General features: G+C 47.3%; 1 protein-coding gene across 1 annotated transcript; it reads right to left on the minus strand.

Annotated features, from left to right (window-relative positions):
* Positions 1–8,344: 8,344 nt before the first annotated feature.
* EI90DRAFT_3015919 (uncharacterized protein) lies at positions 8,345–8,975 on the minus strand (the record flags this gene model as incomplete). The annotated part of the gene is made up of 2 exons (XM_039056941.1): positions 8,345–8,809; positions 8,898–8,975. The coding sequence occupies 2 exons, from the start codon at positions 8,973–8,975 to the stop codon at positions 8,345–8,347; spliced, it is 543 nt and encodes a 180-aa protein (XP_038916755.1).
* Between the last annotated feature and the right edge of the window lie 12,723 nt (positions 8,976–21,698).

Below are 21,698 nucleotides of genomic sequence, written 5' to 3' on the forward strand. Positions count from 1 at the left end.
GTGAGGGGAAGCCTTGTAGCATTGTTATTTTCTGCTGTTCTAATTTTTCCTGATTCTTCTTGGTCTCACTCCCAGCTGCTCCTGGATACTCCTGGAAGCTCCTGGGAGGGTCCAGGAGCAGCTAATGGAAAATACTTTCAGGGACCCAAGAAATAATGAGAACTGAATTGATGGGAAAGTCTGAAAATTGAATAGGAAAGTGAGGGGAAGCCTTGTAGCATTGTTATTTTCTGCTGTTGTGATTTTTCCTGATTCTTCTTGGTCTCATTCCCAGCTGCTCCTCAATACTCCTGGAAGCTCCTGAAAGCTCCTGGGAGGGTCCAGGAGCAGCTGGGAGTGAGACCAAGAACAATCAGGAAAAATCACAACAGCAGAAAATAACAATGCTACAAGGCTTCCCCTCACTTTCCTATTCAATTTTCAGACTTTCCCATCAATTCAGTTCTCATTACTTCTCGGGTCTCCGAAAGTATTTTCCATTTTTCTCCATCATTTCTTCCTCAATTTCGCAAATAATTATATGTCCTGAAAGCACTTTAAAGGCACTATAGTTCCTGAATTTTTTTTGATTTTTTTCCCTAAATTTTTTTTTTCAACTTTTTAGAGACCAAAATTTTCCTCCCACTGCTCCTGGCACATTGCATACTCCTCACCACTCCCAGCTGCTCCTGAACCCCCTCCCAGGAGAACACTATTGGCTCCAGGAGTGCCCAATCTGCTGTTTTGTCTCCCACATGCTCCAGCCACTCCTGATGCTCCGGAGCATAATGGACTTTTGCTGATGAATGAGCACTGACTATTGGGCTCAAGGCTCAGGGGGTCACTCGGATTGTAAGGGCTCCATGGTGGAACGTTGCGTTGCTTCCACACACTCTAACTGAATTTGAAACACCGAGGATTTATGCAGATAGGCACAATTACGTACCTACCATCAAATCCTGTACAAACTTTATCCATTCCCAGACCCTGGCCTGACCTTTACAATGAGAAGGAAACCACGCTCTTTCCCTTTTCACTTAATGGTCTTGGTAGTGTTCTTGGGTCACCCAAATAGGATTAAGGAAAACCAGAACTCTGGACCTGATAAGGGGTGCTGTTACTAGAAGAACCAAGCTGTCCAGAAAGGCTGAGAAGTGGTTGGTACATGCATTGATTTGAGAGAATGGAGATGGCATTGTGCACCAAACGAATTGGATTGGTGATAGTCAAGCCAATAAAGCCTTGTGGAACCATAATGCTGGCACGTACTCTGGCTAATAAGAGCAGGAGTGAATGGCATGAAGCCGGAGACCACAGTTGATCTGTAATATGGCAACTGAGAAGAGCCCAATGCAAGGCAGTCTAGGTATAGATTTTTCGGGGAATCTCCCATTCCTAAGTTGTATGCTTCTGGAGGGAACTGCCACATTTATCGCTCAATTCACATTTGATCACACGGGGATCCTAGATGCCCAAAATCCCACATTCCAACCACCCTTCCGTTAGTAGCGCTCCGGGTTGCCCCTACTTGCATATATATGGGACTATCTGAGACCTGAAACATGAAGGTGGAGAGTCAGCATAAGGACGAGGCGGATGAAACAGGGCCGGGAAGGTGGCAGGGCCCATGGAACGTTAATGCCAAAATATACTAGAGTCAATAACTAAGAGGCCAGAGATAGGTGTAGGAGATGTTCCTGAATTCTTTCCTGATCCTCCAACTGGAGACGAGGATTCCCCACTGCCAGATAGTAAGGTTAGTAACATGGTTGTGAAACACTGATCATCACCATCACCTTGGCCTCCCACCCAATCCTTCCCCTCTGCCCACCTCCCACTGATGCATGCATACAAACACACTTACACACACCTCCCACATGAAGAAATTTCGGCCCTCCCAATTGTCAAATAAATACTGTTTACCGTCTCTCGTAACAACATGTGGCATTCTCACCAAATCGAGCGAACCATGAGGTCGCATACTGATGCTCAGACTCTTATGAATTAGGCCCAATATAGAGGCACTATCATGAGTGCTGTAGAGGCTGGGATCCTGCCTAACGATGAGGTCGCTTTGCAATTGGGCCAGGATAGCACATGCTCAGTCAAAGTCCGAGGTAGGAACTATGACAGAGGCTCGGAGCAAAGGTACGAACGGTGCCTGAGTACGAAGTACGGGACAGCGGTGGAAGGTCGTAACTTGGCAGGAGGTTGGCGGAAGAGGACCAGAGGGAAGAGAGAGGAGAGAGGGAAGAGGGAAGGAGTGGCGGAAAGGAGAGTTGTCAGGTCCGAAGGTGAGTATCGGAGCAGACGGGAGAAGAGTAGGAGGATGACGGGGGGGTGGAGGTGTTGTGAGGAGGGAGCGGAGGAGTAGGAGGAGTAGTAGGAGGGTGGTGGGAGGGGTGGTGTTTGGTCTGAGGTGGGTACCGGAGCAGACGGAGATGGGACAGGAGAGGGAAGGAGGAGTGGAGGTGGCATGGGAGGTGAGAGGAGGTGTGGTGCCAGGACCGAAGGTGAATATCGGAATGGACAGTGGTAGGGTAGGACTCCAGAGGTGGTGAAGAAGGAGGTCCAGGAGTCAGGTCAAGATCAGGTATGTACGGATATGACACTAGGGATTGGTGGCCAGTGCCAAATCACCATGATCATGTAGGAAATCCAATGTCAGCAGATGCCAGCAATGTTTTGACTCCCCCTTCAATGCCAGCTCTAAAAAAGGAATCACTGAAATGGGAGGCATCACCTCAAGGTTGGCTGGAAGGTATTGCAGAACCTGCTCTTTCACACCCAGACTCTGCCTTGCCCCCTACACCTTCATGGTCAGCTTCCCAAAAATGGGCCAAGAGAGCATTACGAAATCTGCAAAGCAAGCTGCATGGCTCCATTAGTGCCATGATATAATATACAATGCACTGGAAATCTATCTAGAAGTAGAGGCAAAGAAGGCAGGATGCATGCCCCTTGCCACCCCCAGTGAGATGTCACTTGACAGAAATGGAAAACTACAAACTGTTAGGTACCGGGTTGGCATGTTACAGGGATGGGGGAAATTCCCCATTCCTCGATCCGTTCTTATAGAGGGATGAGTGAGGTCATATTTGGTCTGTACCATAACAGGATATGTAATCGATGAGTGATCCCAGTCTTGCCTGGGGGTGGATGATCGAATTCCCATCGATCGCGATTGGTGATGTAGTGAGCTATAAAGGGATTGATGGTAGGTAGTCGGAGATGCCAGGACGGACGGGTCAGCCACGGGTACTTGGCGCTCCTCAATGGTGTGTACCGTGTGTGAGGTCGCGACTTGTGAGATGGGTGAGAACTTCATATAGTTGCCATCGGGTACTTGGCGTTCGCAGTGCGAACGTACCGGTAGCGGGTTGATGTCATAAGCGTGCAATGAGGACTGACTAGTAGGGCCTTCGGTGACTTGGCGTTCCCAAAGGGAACGTACCGTTGGCGGGGAAACATGATGACTGGTGAAGGAGGGAACAGACGGTGGATGGGCGGCAACTTGGCATTCGCGTAGCGAACGTGCCGGCATCACAGGAAGATGGGCCTCAAAGTATTCGCGATCTCCAAGATCGTGAGGTGACGTCGTATGTTGAGTACTGGGGGGAGAGCGGAGTGATGAAGACCCATAGGGTACAGATTCAGTAGGACGATACACATGTCGAGAGTCTTCGACTCTCGACCTCGAGTTCTCGTGGCGAGGGCCGTTAGAGGACTCGATATAACCAGACTTATAAGACATATTGAGAGTTGTACAGTCACACGGGTTCAGTTGAGTCACAGGGAGGGTTGTTACAGAAGATGGTACACGAGACAGTTGTAGAGCAGTTGTTAGTTAGCGGGAACTGCCTTCAGCGGTTTCCGTACAAGACACGTGACTATCTACAAATGGTAAGGTCGCGGGAAATCCCGTGAAACACAAACAACCTCGGCCAGCACCAAAACCCCAATGGGGAAAGCTTTGCACGAGGGGGGGGAAAGGGGTAGAACGGGTAAGGAGGATAGGGTATCAGGATAGAGGACGGAAGGGAGAAAGAGGGGAGGAGCGATAGAGAAGGGAAGTCTTTGACCATGCAACGGATATGGTCGTTGGAGACTCCGTATCCGTAACATGGCAGCTCAAGGAACAAGGCCCCAGGGGGTTGGGCTTTGGCCTCAGTGACTCTGAAGGAGCACTGTGCCCACCTACTGTCTCAGTGCCCACATTTCAAGGTGACTTGAGGCTGCCTTGTTAGGGGGGACAAAACCTAGTCAATATTCAGACATGATGTATATACAGGTATATATATAGTAAAGAGACTGAATGGGTCAGGTGAAAGGAGATAGACAAGGGCCAGCATCTGGGTCAGAATGCATGGTTGTGACACAAACACTGGCAGTATCGCTGTGCTCTCACTGCAATGCGTCTCCCCAGTTTCATTTGCTCATGATGATCACATTCTCCGGTACGTTTCCATTCTGATCTTGCTTAATAAACAATGACCCAATGACCCCAGGCCAGGTGCCATGTGGTGGACATTTGAATATTGTGAATGTCTGTCTAATACTCTCCCACTTAGCATCATCCAGTTTGGCTACTTTCCAGGGTCACCTGTAATGCCTCAAGTTGCCTTCCATTTGAATGTCTGTCAGGGCAATAGCCCCAAACCCTGAGTCTGATGTAACAACAGTGTAAATAGAGTCACATGGCTAAGCGGCAACTTCTGGTTACCGCTTAATACCATTGTAACACTTATGGTCTGGTGTGCTGAGCAACCCCCTGAGACCTCACACTTTTTTAAGTGTATGAGGCGTGTTTAAAAATAAACACAAACCACCAACTCTCTACATCTAAAACAATCTGACTTGGTAGCGCCCATGGCACCAAAACATGCCTGCAAGGGCAAGGTCGCCTCTGCAGTGACAATAAAAAAGAACGAGTGGTTCATAAAGAAACCACAATGGGAGATTCACAACAAAAGTCATCGTCAGACAACAACAAGGATCAATGTGATCCTCAAAAAGCAACCACTTCAGGGCTGGTCCCTGAGGGTTCAAAAAACTTATGTGGAGTAAGTGCAGGGCCCAATATAGAAAACCATAGGATGAGGCCACAATAGGGCCGGGGTCGGACCAGATGAGAGTAGACCACTTGATAGAATTGTCAGCACAAATATATGTAAATACATGTTTTGAGGTTGATCTCCAACACCCAATACCCCTAGAACTCCATGTTACACAAATCTTACCCACATTGGGGAAGATTCATCACCTCCAGAAGAGGTGATTGACGACTTACACTGTAGGTGGGGCACAGCCAGTACCACACAAATGAGCTGATTATTGTGATTCTACCACCCATGTCACGCACCCCACTTTCGAAACACATCTACCACTGTTCCAAATACCCCTTCCACGTTTCCCATATTTTTTTCGATTTTTTCAAGCCATTCCTGACCACAGACAACCATCAGTTTCCAAATTGGGCAACTGTCACCCGCATATTCTGCCGCTTCCTCTGTATCTCCATCAGTTCTTGACCGATCCGGACGAATTTGGTATCGTTGGAAAGCCCTTGTCAACAAAAGTCGAACGATGTCACGAGTGACGCATTTGGTTCAGCGGTTGTTCCGATCGCCATGGTTCTTTATTTCCTTAACAACATTAATATTACTTTGATATTACCAGCGCCCAGAGCAGCAAATATGAAGCCAAAGAGGCTCAAGACATAGTACAGGGACAGAGTTCCCATTAGTTTGATTTCTAGTGAGATTTACGAGTTTTTTTCCTTTTTATCACATCGCACCTGGACCATTTCTCCCTGTCACAACTGACAAATCCCAGGGCTCTGTCAGCAGCGAACCAATGCCGATAGGCAAATCCACTGAGCCAAAACCCATCCTAACCAGCCCCCAACCCAATGTCTGGTCCCCTGCCTTATTGCGTGAAACTTGGCCAACAATCAGAACCTAGACCCTGCCGGTATTCCGACCTTACCTCCAGTTCCCAAGCCCTTGGCACTCCCAGCATTCAGTCCCTCCAGTTCCTATGCCTGCCTTGTCTCCATCTGAACCACACTCATTGCTTCCCACAATGTGGTCACAGCCATGCCCCGCTTCCACACATTCTGCACCCTCTGGCCACTTCTGGTTGCCCTTGACACCTCTGGTCAGGTCAACACTCCCACTCCCCTCTGTACCTCTGTTGGCCTTCATGCTGTCCTTGTGTGACAGTACTGACAGATCAACCTCTGTTTGTGGGCTTGTGTCGGCACTGCACCCACCCTGCTTATTTGCGGACCTGTATCGGTGCCGCATGCTGACCTCCACTTTTGTCCTCTGGCCATTTTTGTCACTCAGCAGCATACCATTCATTCACTTAACTTGCCAACATTGGCACTTGAACCATGTGCTGATGCACTTCTTATTCTTATTACCTGTCAATATTGGCACTTGATCCACTCTTGCTTTTGTTTCATTGCCTCCCATTTCCTGGGCTCTTGTCCTTCATTCAGTTTGACAATCCCTGCTTATTTCCATGCCGGACTGACTGGCCCTTCTGTGTTTTCCTCCTGCTATTTATATCCTGTAAATACTTTCGGGGACCTCAGTCTGAAATCAACTAGAGTACCCCCCCCCTGTCTGGTCTGAGTCCCTCCTTCTGCAAAGGGCTTCCCCCCTTCTGAGTCCATGCTTGCAGGGTCCACACTCCTCCTACAGGTCCGCTCTGCCTGCAAGTCTTGTTTGAAGTCCGCTGTAAGTGTCGGTCTGTAAATATGGGATCTCCCCAAAACATCAAGCTCAGGGCACAGTGCTCCACCTGAGTCGCTGAGGCCACAATCCCACTCTGCTAACCTTGAACAGTGCTTCTGGATGCGCTGCATATTTCCGCCCGCATATCCACACATGCATGTTCCAACAGACTTCTGCCCACACCTCCAACCCCAACTCAGACAGAAACCCAATCCATCTTCAGTCCGTCTTCTGACAGTATTCCCGACTCTGACACTCCCCCCTTTCCTCTTCATCTGAACCTCCCCTGAGCATTCCCAACTCTGCGACCCCCTCTCTTTCTTGTTAGGGTGGTAGATCCCTTGCCCCCTTACAATGTGATGAATGTGTAAGCACCAAGAAATCAGCCCAAAAAGCTGATTGGACTAAGACACAGGAAACTCCAGGGCCCCACTATCCCCTGGTGCCTTCCCACATCTCCCTACATCAAGCCCTAAAGGTAGACAAAGGGAAACAGAGGGAAGAACCTCTGTGTCAGCTGTCCAAAAAACTACTGGACTTGTTCCAGGTCCCATTGGAATGGAGGATGGGAGTTGAAGAAGAACTCTTTCTCAGGCTGAAGGCCCAAGAGAGTGCAAAGGAATGCTCTGAGAGCAGGATCCCTCAGAGTGCAGAAGCTCAAATAGAACTTCTGCTACCTGCACAACCCCATGCCATGCCAGACAAGACAAGGTTGCCAACCTTGGAGGAGGTCTCCAAGATTATGAAGAGAAGGCGAACTGAAATGAGAGAGTTCACTGAGGAAGCCTCATGAAAAATCAGCGAGCAGACTCTTCCATGAAAAGGAAGCACCCTCCATGACTTCCTCACCTAAACAAAGTGAGCATGGAGTTTACACTCCAAGAACTCCTTCTGGAACCCCCAGAAGTGGCAACATAAACTGGGGAGAGTCACTACTTGCCCAGCCTAACTTCCTCCTGGAAAACCAGGAATCGCACATAATAAATGTGATAAACTCGATCCTGAGAAAATGTGCAGTAATTGATCTATAAGCGCTAGCTAAAGGCAATATACATATCATGTAAGTTACAGAGTAAAAGGGATGAAAGAATAAAGGAAGTATCACTGACCTCAGTCTCAAGCTATATGTGTGAGAACTGAGGAAAAAGGAAATAATTCAATGAATGAATGTATCAGTGGCCCAGTACGGGTAAGTCCAAAATAGTAGAAAAAGGAAGTCTTGTGACTGAGTAGTCACATGGTCCAACTGAGTAGGTCAGACTGTAGGATCTGGGAGAATCCGAATCACAAGCAGCTGTGGGAATGTGGCTGTACAGAATGCTCGCTCCACTCCCATAGCACACAGTTCTCCAACAGATCCAAAAAAAGATCAAGGAAACAAGCCACAATAGTACAGTCCTAACCCAGTCAATGCACACGCAATTTTGCCTTGTGTTCCCACGGTGCTCACACATTGATGACAACACCAATGGGCACAATTATTGGGGATAATGTACACTAGATAGTTTTCTAAATAATATCAAAAGTTGGAGATCAAGCAATTAAAAATGAAGGAGTAAAGTGTGAATCTTTACCATGGTGCATTTTATATTGAAAAGTGCATTCCCATCCAATACAACAAACTACTCACCATCATCCTCTGAAGTGAGTCCATCCTCACTTGAGCTCCCTGGCCCCCCAAGTCCACCATTAACACTCCCTTCAATCTCTTCCTCCAATTCAGGGTCCATTACAAGTGCCCAAACCTCTGCATGCATGGCAACACATGGCCTCTGTGGAGGTTTCTCACCCCAGCTGCAGCACACTTCCTTCAGCGATTCCCAATTCTGCAACACCATCTCATTGTCTAGCTTAGCAGCTTCCCATGCCTCTGCCCTCAATTGCTTGAGCACTGCAAGCTCATTGGCAACTTTTTTCTGCATCTCCCTTTGGGTTTTCCTGGCAGCGGCCTCATCAGCCTTTGTGCATTGAAGTGCCTCTGCCCTATCAATCAAATCCGACATTTCATCCTCTGTCAATACAACTGCTTTCCCAGTCTGCAACCGGTGCCAATCCTTCCCATGGTTTTTCTCTTTCTCAGCATTTTGCTTGAGAAATCGCTCAAGGAATGATTAGCAGAAGGATTTGTGTATTAGCTGCATCAAATCTGTCCTGCATCTCCTTGCAAAGTTTAACTAATGCATCATCCAAATCCTTTATCTCTTTTCGCAGCACCTCATTCTCAGCCTGGAGTTGGGTTTTGCTCGGTTCCATCTGTGGTACAGGCAGTGCACTGTGTAAGTGCCTCTTTAATGGTGCATACTTTTGATAAATTATGGGTGGCAATGCCACATCTGATGGTAATTGGCTAGGACTAAGCAAAATGGCTGCTGATGTGTGAGATAGAGACTGGCAGAATGAATCCTCAGCAGATGAGGAGGCCTGGTGGAGGGGAAGAGAAGGTGAGTGTAGTGCTGGTGTTATGGAAATGGGATTTTCCCATTTTTAGCCTCTTATGGGCTTATGCAGCACAATATCACGTGACATGTATATAGTAACAACTCAACCATCAATTACTATTACTACCCAAAAACACTCCTGTCCATGTTATTGTAAACACCACTGTTATAACTTCTGTTACATTAACTGTAACACTCTTTCGATGTCATGGCCCTCTCCTGCACCTGAACGCTATAGAAATGGGCCAATTAGGCCCCATTTTTATAACAGCTGGATCTATTGCCAGAGTGTGATGCGCTCTGGGAGTTACAGGTGTTCTAGATGCTGGATATGGAGAATAGCACATTATTCTGGATGATCAGGGAGTTTTGGGCCCTTGTGTCAGGGGACATCTCACAGGTCCCTGTGACCCCCCCCCCCATGGCCCACAACCCTAAAGGAAACACAGCCCTGTCCAGGGCACACTGCTGTGGGTAAGAAGGCGAGAAGGAAGCTAACTTCTCACCTTCCCACAGTGGCCCAATATAATCGAAAACTTCCAGAGATATCCAGAAGTCACATGAGGCCCAAGACTGGCCTGGGGCATCCAGCCACACAGAGCATCTGGCACAGGGCATGTGCAGGGGTGCAACGGCCAGGTGTGCGTTGTAGGAGAAATAATATTCAAAGAATAAAACAATGATCTATCAGAATAGTCAACAATCAGGTGACAAGTTCAGATGTTTTAACAGATCTCATGATCTTTATGAGACTGGACAGACATTAGAAGATCATTATAATTATCCACACCCATGTAGCATGAGATTTAAGCTACTACAAGCATGCCTAGAACCTGGCATAGGTGTAGGAAAATATAATATTCAAAGAATATATCCCTACAACAAGAAAATAGCACATAGATGGCAGAATAAGAAGGAACATTGGGAAAGAAATGTGAATATCTCGGGAACCAGTAAACCTTTGACTGTAGTCTTTTTACCATCTGAAAGGACTGTTTCTAAACCTCATCCACGGTTTTGTTTCATTCTAAAAGTTTCAAAACTGACGGAGATATCGCTCAAACGGCGAAACACCTTATAATTCATATATATTTGTTTGCTAATTCTTGCAAAAAGTAATGTGACTCAAGGGAAATATATTGACGCCCGGAAGTCTGGAGGACCAAATACCATATGGCAGAGTATCCCCCGGCGCGGACGGACAGTTTTTGATCGCATCAGAAGAGGAGAAAATGCTAAAGAACCGGATCTTGTATATTTTCCCATGATTCATCAAAACTTTTTGATTTTAAGCTCAAATAAATTGGAACAAAGGAATGATTGATGATCTGGATCTCGTATCATAAGCATAAAGTGATTTAGAAGTCCGCGGATCAGTTAATTAATTGGGAAAGCTCTAGAACATTAGTAATGATGTGGCTTCACAAAAAGGGGTGAATTAGAGAACAGTCTAGAAAGTTCCTTTATAGCTGAGTCATTTCTAAAGATAACCGTTCGTAATTAAGGCGGTGTAGAGCATAGCTTTAGCGCTGCAAGACCTCGCTGAGATCGGCTCAAAAGACAAAGAACTGAATTACTTATTGCTGAGTCATGTCCTAAGTCCATTATTAAGCTTACACAGCCCAAGCCCCTATATCATTCTAGAACTATCTATAATACAAATGTAGCACATGTAACTAGTGCGAGGCGTGGGAGTAGAGAGGCCTCTGAAAAGCATAAAAGGCCGCCGCTTCTGCCCCCTCTCAAACCTCAGGTAGAAATATAAGTTTAATTCTCCTCACCAGTGGTTGGTTTGTTTGCTCCAAAAGATAAAAGCAAATATTAGTTGTTAGCTAATATACAACTAACACGTCACTCTAAGCATAAGTTAGGATCAGTTAGACACAGCTGAACAAAAGTGTCATAGTGAGAATTAGTGAGAATTTGGTGGAGGGACTTCTTAATTGAATAATCTCTCAGCAATACTTGGTTATCACACCACAGGAGAAAAGTGAGTGATCCTGAACCTGAGCCTTTGGTGCTCCTGGCATCCAGTCCCTCTGGTTCCTCCTAGGCCTATAGCACAACTCAGTCTCACATCCCTGCCTCCACATCCTCCGCATATTTTGCATCTTCCATATTCTGCACATCTTCCACCTCCGGACCTCTGCCCACCTCTGCACCCTCTGCACCCCTGCCACTCCTGGTTGACCTCCACACCCTGTAGTCAGGTCAACACTCCCCTCTGTACCTTTGCTGGCCATCATGCTGTCCTCATTTGTGACAGCACTGACGGACCACCCTCTCTTGCAGACTTATCAGCGCCACGCTGATTCCTGCATCCCATTTTGTGGACTTGTGTCGGTGCCATGCACCGACCCCACTTTTCCTTTGGCCTTTTGCCACTCAGCAGCATTCATTCATTCCTTGCCGAGTGCCTATTATGTTCACCCATTTCATTCACTTAACTTGCCAATATTGGCACTTGATCTGTGTGCTATTGCCACTTTCCTATTCATTCATTTAATCTGTCAATATTGGTACTTGATGTCACGACCCAACATATCCATCACTTCCGTCAATGCGTCCTAGTGCCACTTGGCCCATCCCGCCCGCTATCATCATCATCTGTCCATCCATCCATCCACCCGTCACCCTCATCCGCACTTCCTCCCCCGCGCGCATACCTTCCAACCTAGGTTGCCCGCTCCATTGTTGTCCGCCCCCAGCCGGACGGCTTGCTAGACGGCCTGATGGCCTTTTCTCTTTTGTCCGCTTGCGGACTATTGTTCCTCCTTTTGTTTCTTGCTTTCCTTTTGTTGACCAAGTTTGCCAATATTAATTATTTGTTTCTTTCTTCATTCATTAATATTGCACTTGATCCGCCACTCCTTCCAGGCCAGTCCTATTTAGTTACTTGTGTTTATAATGTGTGTAGGTTACACCGGATGTACCTTAGTTCGTATATCGACTTGGATTCCCCCTCTAAACTCTTATCCTCATCATAAGGCCTCTGTCTGAAATTGGGACACCAACATAAGAACGAAGTGCAGCGCTCCACCTGAGTCACTGAAGCTAAAGTCCCGCCCCTCCGACCTTACGAGCCCAGACGACCTTGCGTGCCTTGTGGGTCACCCGGATACGTGTCTGGCACTTTCCTGACACTTGATCCACTTTGACTTTATTCATTCCTTGCCTCCCATTTCCCAGGTTCTCATCCTTGGTTTAGTTTGATAAGTCCCTGCTCATTTCCGCTTATTTCCGCACCAGACTGACCGGTCCCTCTTTTGATTTCTCTTACCTACTTATACCTTGTAAATACTTTCAGGGACCTCAGTCTGAAATCAACTGGGGTACCCCCCCCCCTGTCTGATCTGAGTCCCTCCTTCTGCAAAGGGGCTTCCCCCCTTCTGAGTCCATGCTCACAGAGTCTGCGCTCCTCCTACAGGTCCACTCTGCTTGCAAGTAAGTGTCAATCTGTAAATACAGGATCTCCCCCAAACGTCAAGCTCAGGGCACAGCGCTCCACCTGAGTCACTGAGGCTGTGATCCCACTCTGCTAACCTTGAACAGCGCTTCCAGACGCACTGCACATTTCTGCCCGCATATCCACGCATGCGCACTCCAACAGACCTCTGCCACAATCTCTGACCCCAACTCAGACAGAAACCCAATCCATCTTCAGTCCATCTTCTGACAGTCTGCCTGACTCTGACAATAATCCCGATTCCGACAGTATTTCAGTCTCTGACAGTATTCCAGACTCTGACACTAGCATGCACTCTAAGCAATAGAAAGAGCAGTTTGGTCACTCCTGTATTGAGTAATATTTATTGCGGAATTATTTTATTAGTAGTTTTCTTTCAATAAATTATCAGGAAAATCACGTCCTACAGAAAAGTGGTATATCTCGGTGTAATATTGACTAGAAATCATAGTAAAGTCAATATAGAATTTTATCTGTAGACAATCTATACATCAGGTGAGATCGTTGGGGGGTGTTTATTGTTGTTTAGACAGTGAAAAATTATATATTTGGCAACCAAAACACAGTCAGTAAGCAAATCAGCACAAATTCTAATATCGTTATTGGATGTAGGAAACTGGTTACATAAGGTGATTCAGCTCCGCTCCTTCAGCATGTGAATGCGGGTGCGAGTGCAGGTGTGGGCTAGGTCAGGGTGTATGCCCTGACACCTTGAGATGGTTCCCTTGTTGCATGAAAGTTCAAGTCCGGAGTTGGTGAGTGCCTGCACAGCTGGGATTCTGCCTCCCTCTCATGCATGGCATGGAAGAATTCCATGCCTTTTTTAACAGGTGAGGGAAGCATCATTGGAACTGCAGAATTCACATCAAGCAATGTCACGGTGCTTGGTTGCATCATCTCAGGTGTAATGACATCCCAGTTTAGTGGCCAAATTCCAGACTTCTTTCATAACTCGGTCACCAGAAAACTCGTGATCCTGTACTGCTTGTGCCCATGCACTCTTCAGTGGTGAAAACATGACAACATCAAGCGGTTGGAGGGCATGTGTGCAGTGGGAGGGGAGGAGATACAGTATAATGTTATACTCTCTACAGAAGCGTATGGCCTGGGGGCTTTCGTGCAATGCATGCCCACTAGGATCAGGAGACGACTCATCAGCAAACTTGGTAGGGAGCTCTGTGAGCAAATTGAGTCTTTTTGCTGTGCACCCTCTACACATTGGGTGGAGAAAATTAAATGTTTGAATGATTTTGTTCTCCTAAGGATGCAGAAGTGCAAAGATAATATGTATATACATTTTTGGAAATGCATATTAAATGGCCAGCATCATTACTTGAAAAGCTCTATAAGCTCATAGAGCTTTTTGTTTTTAAATAATGGATGGTCTTCATATCTCTGTCAAAAACCCGTTCGGTTATGGAAGAGGGGGTAAATGCGTGAGTCCAAATGCAGGTGGGGCTCAACTAGAGGGGGGTCCGAGGACTCCGGTAATGAACCGAAGCCTCTCAGGGAGCCCGGTTCTGCTGGATGGTACAAGAGGCTCTAAGAAGGATGCGGCCTCAGCGACTCGGAGGGAGCGCTGTGCCTCCGTTACGTCTCTGTTAGTCCTTGTATTTCTTATGTCTGAGGTGTCTTGTAGAACAGGGACAGGAATCACTCAGAGGGACTTTGGGTGGCATTTTAGTCGAGATTAGAACTAAGGAACTACAGGTTCTAATCTACGTGTATTTATAAAGGAGGATGGGGAGGACTTTAGTCAAAGCCCGAAATGACGAAACAGGGAAAACACCGAAAGGTACCGAATGATACCGAGAGGTACCGAATGGTTCCGAACGATATCTGAAACGGGGAACCGAGGTGTCGGGCCAAGGAGGGCGGAGTTGGAGGCCGGAAAATGAATGGGGAAGACAAATGGGGAAGGGGGATTAGCCGACTGAATGGTAGTAAGAAGGTAGTTGTGCTAAGAATGGAAGATGACTAATAAGTGATAGCGTGAAGGAGATCACCGAAGGATACGGTTAGCTCCGAAAGCGGAGTTGCGTGTCCGAAGGATGTTGGGTGACTCCAATAAATGAAATGGGTGGAGGAAGGGTTTAAGGGCATGTCACAGGATGTCGGAGGTCCGTCAGGATATCGGAGCAAATCCGGGATCTCCGAATGTTCCGACTCGGGACCGAGGTTCCGGGATGGGAGTGGCCAAGGTTCGGTGTGCCGCAACCAGACTGGAGCTGAGACAGTCAGGAGGGAAGGTGACTTGAAGAGTGGGGAGGCAAGGTGTAGGGGATGGTGAAGTTGTTAGGAAGGTGTGATGTGGTGGGAGTGTGCAGGGTCGGGATTCCGGGATATGACAATCTCCATGAAATCTGCTTAGTTATTTTGGCACCAGTAGTGCAAAGATAATATGGATATATGTGTGTGTAAAATGGCCATTGTCATTGCTCTGAAAGCTCATATACCTTTTGTGTTTACTGAAATCAGCACCTTATTTGTTTATTGCTATTTACAAAATATGAGGAAAACTCTGAAATTCAAAAATTTGCACTTTATCTTTCATCTCATTTCTTGCTCAAAACTCAACCAATTTTGATGATTCTATGTGAATTGGAAAGCACCAAAGTGTGGCAATGTAACCATGCATGTTATGTAGGGTATAAATCAGTTTTAAAAAAGTGTTCCAAATGAAGTAAATTAAAAATACCACCCAATAAAGCAAACAAAAAGCTGATGTATTCTTCAGATATCATCCAAGCCTTTGACACCAAATTTCCCGTGGTCAAAAAGCCATGGTTATTTGGCTCACCAAAACATGGTGGGAGGACTGAGCCCTGACAATGTCTTTGTCACGAATTCATGCAATTGAAAGTCCATATTCAGTGATTTTTTTGTATGTAAGTGGGAATCCACAATCACCAATCTCTTTAATAAAGTTGATGAGTGTTTGAGATTCAGTTGGTGTCAGAAGAGCCTGTTTAGCAGCAGAACTCTGTTTGGAATCCTGGGAATGTTTAAGATGGTGCCAAAGGGTAGTTCTGTCCACTCCAGGAAACTGAGCAGCAACTTTTCCAATGGAGGGCAATGGCACTTCAGAATGAGAAGCTTCTTCACAAGCCTTAAGCCATGCTTCAGTGGCTAATTCATAGAGCTGTTCCCTTTCCTAGGACATTTTTCATTTCATAGCCTCCTTGGAAAGAGCATGAGGCATTTGGCTGACTGGATTTAGGCACAAATAGGGAGCAGAATCAGGTGATTCAACTGTAAGCAATTTTGGATCCGGTTTTCGCCCCATCAACAAACAACTGCAAATGCAGGGCCCATAGACTACCTAGGCACTTGTATTCTTCATAGGGTGCTCATTACTTGTTTACCTATTTTTTAGAATTTTTTTGGGTGTAGTTGTCATTGAAAATGAGGACTTTTCATCGTTGCAAAAGTATCTACAGGGATTGAATTAGCATTGATGTTTAACTACCTCCAATCTCCTGACTCAGTCAGTCATTAGCTCTGAAAGTTGGCATGGATGATGTATATTAACAGCTTGCTATGTGCCCTTAAATTCAGGAAATTTTGATGTGTGGAACACCTCAAACTTGAACTTGTTGCATTGAATGAGAATGTGCATTGCCTGGGTTGGGATGGTACAGCTTGTCTAGAGATAACTCTAGAAAGAATGGCCAATGTGATCGATGCATTGACTGTCATATCCATACAACTCCAGACCTCTGCTCCTGATTCTGGACCTCCATCTCCTCCTCCAGAACTCTACATCCTCCACCACCTCCTCCCCCTGTTGGCTGTTGAGAGCCCACTCTACCTCTGGCTCCAACACAACATCCAACACTACCTCCGGTCCGATAACAGGAGGCCTTCAGGAATCCTTAGGGAGGCATAAGTAATATATTGGATTGAGGGGGTGGTGACCATCGAGGGAGCCAGAGGTGATTGCAGAATATGGAGGCTCTGAGGTTAGTGATGAAGGACCAGAGGTAGTGGAGGATGATGGCCATGGATGGATATGACAACAACCCACTCCACTCCTTCCTCTCTTGGCCCTGCCCTTTTGGGAAGCACCATAGAGTTCCAACCCTTGACCCTTGGGGTTGTTCCCTCATCCAGTCCCCCTTTGTCTCCTTCCAGTTCCCTTTGTCCTCTGACTCCACTCCTGTATTATTATCTTCCTTATTTAGATGGCTGCTTCCTTTCCATATTAGTCAGCTGTCATTCCCCACAACTGTCATGAACATGTTCCTGGGGACAGGACCGATCAGTGCCCAGGCAACACTGTCTGGTGGAGCTTGGTATTCTGGGTCATCCGACAGTGGGTCGAAGACAGACCAGAGGTGGGGCAGAGCTCTGAGGGTGATGGGGTGTTGAAGGGACTTGGTTTCAGCGACTCAGAATGGAGCACTGCACCTGTTATGTTCTCGTTGTCCCCAATTTGTCAGGGGAGCTGGCAGCGGAGGAACTGAGGCCGCCAGCAGGAAGGGGCTGGAGGCCCCCCCTCACTACTTAACAATGGAGGTGTTAGTGAGGGTCAATCGTTCATCACGTGATTTGTTTGGTTTTTATACCAAGGCACCTTTAGATGCGCCTGTACTCAGCTCTTAGTTCAGGGTAGAGTAGCAGATGAGTGGGACGCGATAGACATCCTGGAGGAGGTTATTCGAGGACTGAAGACTGTTTATATTATAACTGGGGGAACTATTTTACTGGAGGGGTACGCATGTACATATAGCAGAACAATTTGGATCTGAAGGTAAACAAAGGTTACCAAGGGGAAGGGGAAGTAAATAGAAAAGAATCCACAGGACAAATTAGGAATAGGTGAAAAGCCCAAATTACATCTGAGGTTTGTGGAGTGGGAGTCTTAAAAGCCAACTGAATGGCAAGGTCTGGAACCATCTAAGAATAAGCAGGGAACTACTGAGAAAGATGTCCAGAAAGGTCCGGAGCCTGGAAGTTGTAGTCCGGAAGATTAGGGTTGTAGAAAATATCAAATGATAAAACAATAAAGATTATCAAGACCGGAGGTCAGGTAGGGGAAGTTAGCCGACTGAATGGAAAGAAGACAACAGTCGTACTAAAAATGGAAGGTGACTAATTTAAGTTGACGAGAGCGGGATCAGAGGATGTGGGTAGCTCCAAAGCTGGAGTTACATGTCTGAAGGATGTTGGGTGACTCCACTAAATGAAATGGGAGGGGGAACAGCTTAGAGTTATGTAACAAGATGTCAGGGATCCATCAGGAGGTCCAAGCAAATCCAGAGGTTCCAAATGTTCCAAATCGGGACTGAGCTTCCGGGATGGAGATTGTCAGGGGACATAGCGTAAGCGGTTCTCTGTTACCCTATCGATATCGCAGAAGACTATATCACTGCATGTAGCCACATCGGCCCTCATATATCGTAAATCCCTCACCTTCTCCTGATCCGACTCTGCCCCCTGATCCGAGTGTTCCTTCATCTCTATTCACTTCGTTTTCTATCGGATCATTGTTTAGTTCCTTTGATCCTATCTCTTCCGATTGATTGATGTCACTCATGTATATAGCTCTATGTGCTGCTGAGGGTTGGAACCTCAGCTTTGTCTATGACTAGGTTTTCAGGCGATATTCGACTCGGACTGACGAGCGATCCCTGACAGAGATGGCCAAGGGTGGGTGTGCCAAAGTCCAGGCCGGAGCTGAGACAGTTGGGAAGGAAGGTGATGTTGGGAAGTGGGGAGGTATGGTGTAGGGGATGATGAGGTTGTTAGGAAGGTGTAGTGAGGTGGGAGAGTATGGGGTCGGGATTCTGGGATATGACATTTGGTATCAGAGGAAGCTTCTACTTCCAAGGCACCTGTGCCAAAGAAGAAGAAACTTGTTTTGAAAGTTCAGGAAACCAAAAAGTTGCCTAACCTCAGGAAGAGGAAGAGGGCAAAGGCTTAGCTGAAGAGTCTGAGATTTTAAAGAATTTGTACAAATAGGATGAGGATGGGAATTCATTGCGACTGGGATATATTTATGAGAGGAGAATGCTGTGTTAGGAAGTGTAGTATTTGGAATGTGGAATTTGTGATATCATGAGGGACCATGATGAAGAGCTAGGCCTGTATGTAGGAGTGCATAACATGTCAGAGACCAGGTTGAGACGAGGGAATGTCTCCGTGGTGGAGGGCTTCGGCCTCAGCGACTTATGCCAGGAGCGCTGTGTGTCATATCCATCCCCAGCCATCGACTTCTGGTCCCTCCTTTCCGTTTCTGGGTTATCGCCTGCCTTTCCGCTAACCCCGTGACCCGACTCATCGGTAATATTCAGTCGGCTAATGTTTAACCCCGTTAGCTCCGCTCCATTCGGCTCTGCCAATTGCGGACCCGTCTTCGCTGTAACCATATATATATCCCACTTGTACATAGGTTACACTCCAGTAATAAAATCAACTAGAGTTACCCCCCTTAGGTTCTGATTGCCAGTCTGTAAGTTAGGGCATGGACATGTCACTAGGCACAGCACTCTTGGCAGAAGTCGCTGAGGCCAAAGCCCTCCGCTACGGAGACACTCCCTCGTCTCAAATCTGGTCTCTGACACTGTGCCAAGTAACATGTCCATGCCCTAACTTACTAAACTGGCAACCAGAACTGAAGGGGGTAAACTCTAGTCGATTTTATTACTGAGGCGTAACCTATGTACAAGTTGAGTATATATATAGTTACAACGAGGGCAGGCCTGCAAATGGTGGAGCCAAGCGGAGTGGAGCTAACAGGGTTAGACATTAGCCGATTGAATATTACTGATGAGTTGGGTTACGGGGTTAGCGGAATGGCAGGCGATAACCCAGAAATGGAAAGGAGGGATAGGCTCGAAGGTGGGCTTGCAGGGCAAGCGAATGTATTGCCCAGCGGAGGCGGGAGTGCGCTAGTGGACATCGGAGCTGTCCAGAAGCCTTTGGGGCTCCATACTTAGGGAGGTGTAGGTAAAAAATTGAAAGGAGGGGGTGGTGACCATCGAGGGGTACCGAGGGGATTGCAGAATACGGGAGCTCCGAGGTTAGTGAAGAAGGAGCAGAGGTAGACCAGAGGGATCGGAGGGAGTGGAAGTCGATGGCCAGGGATGGATATGACATAACGGGTGTGCTCAATTTCATGGAACCTTACACAGCAAATACATCAAAATTGGGCACTTGCCCTTGTACATTATTAGGAAAAAGGAATGATAGAGGGGAGTAATATAAAAGAAAAAGAGGGTTTTCATATGAACCAAAGAGCCTTTCCATGAAGGGATAGGTTGAGATTTGGTGGATGTGGGAGGTCATCCAGTGTGTCCAGGTCCAGGCTGTCAGGGCACACCCGCCTGACCCGGCTCCACCCGGCCCAACCTGACCCGGTACCCCACTGGTCCACCCTTCCTTACCTCCTCCCCCTTTCCTTTCTTTCCCCCTCATCCTTCCCTCCTCAGCTTCTCCTTATCCTACTTCTTCTTTATTCTCTCTTTATTCTACATGGACGACTTTCTCTGTATCAATGTACCATTGACCCATCTGCAGCACGCCCACCATGTACCTGGCCCAGGCACCTTGGGTGACTTCCCGCTGTGCCCAGCACATGCGCCTGCACCGGATGCCCTCGGGATCTCCCATGGAGATACCTGGGTGGTTATGGCTGTGTGCAAGGGTGACGTGGCACCTGTCATGTGATCCAAGCCGCATGTATATAAACGAACCTGAAGTGGGAACCGAAGAAGTAGCCTTCTTCTCAACTTTCCACTTCAGGTAAGTAGTACAATATCTCTCCTTTAATGATAATAACAACTTTCCACTTCAGTCTAAGTGGCCAGGGACCACTGTCCCGCATCAGGCCTGTCAGTACACACGCCCGATCCGCCCCCCGCCAGGCTCTCAGTCCTGGACGCTACACCTGGGCCCCCTCGACCCTGGACGAGTCCCTGACACAGGCACGTTGCACTGCAGTGTCATATCCATACAATCCCGACCTCTGCTCTGGGCTCCTGGAACTCCGAAACTGACTCCAGAGCCCTACTTCCCTTCCATCACCTTCTCCTTGCTGACTCCCAAGAGGTTATCCCACCTCCAGCTCCGACACCACCTTTGGTCCGACTCTGGAACATTCCAGGTCCGACCTTAACCTCGACACCTCCCAGATGAGCATGCAACACCTATGCTCCTGACTCCGGACCTCCGCTCCGGAATCCCATTTGCGTCTCTGTCTCCGGAACCTCCAGTCTTAGCTCCGACCTTGGACTTTGACCCCACCTCCACTTATACCCATTGTATTGGTTAGCTCATTCCATTTAATTACATTTGCCAATATTTCGGAGTTTAACTTCCGAGTTCGGACTTTCTGGACTTACTTCGGACCTTGCAACTATTGCATTGTCCTATTCAATTCCGCTATACTCCCTCAATCCTATTTGGGCTGCTGCTTCCTTTCTATTCAGTCAGCTGGCCATTCCCCACTCCCATCCTCCTTCCTTCCTCTTTGGGCCTTGGCCCTTCACTCCTCCTTTAGGAAACACCATTGAGTCAAACCCTTGACCCTCGGTGTTGTTCCTCCTTTCAGCTCCCTTTGTCTCCTTTCAGAGTACCCTTGCTCCTTTTGATTCCAGACCCCTCCTTATATACAATGTACATAGTAACTTGTAACCTCAGTCCAAAATCGACCTGAAATGCCCCCAAGAGACTTTCCCTCTGCTAGATCTGAAATTAGGGACCCCCAGGACAACCAGCAATGGCACAGCGCTCCGCCTGAGTCGCTGAGGCCGAGGTCCTTCCACACTAAGTCTCTGATTCCACTCCGGAGTCGTCCAAATCCGCCCGTTCTAACATGCAGCCAGGTCAATGGTACATTGATACAAAGGAAGTTGTCCGTGTGATAAGAAAAGAATAAAGAGGAAAGAGAAGAGAGAGAAGAGAAGAAAGAGAAGAGAAGAGAGAAGAGTAAAAGGGGAAGAGGGGGGAGGTCGGGAGGAGTGGATGGTGGGGCACCGGGTCAGGTGGGGCCGGGTCAGGCAGGTGTGCCCTGACGCCAAGCCCCTATATCATTCTAGAACTATCTATAATACAAATGTAGCACATGTA

This window comes from Cantharellus anzutake (assembly GCF_015039405.1).
Source record: "Cantharellus anzutake strain C23 chromosome Unknown EI90scaffold_20, whole genome shotgun sequence".
Lineage (NCBI taxonomy): Eukaryota > Fungi > Basidiomycota > Agaricomycetes > Cantharellales > Hydnaceae > Cantharellus > Cantharellus anzutake.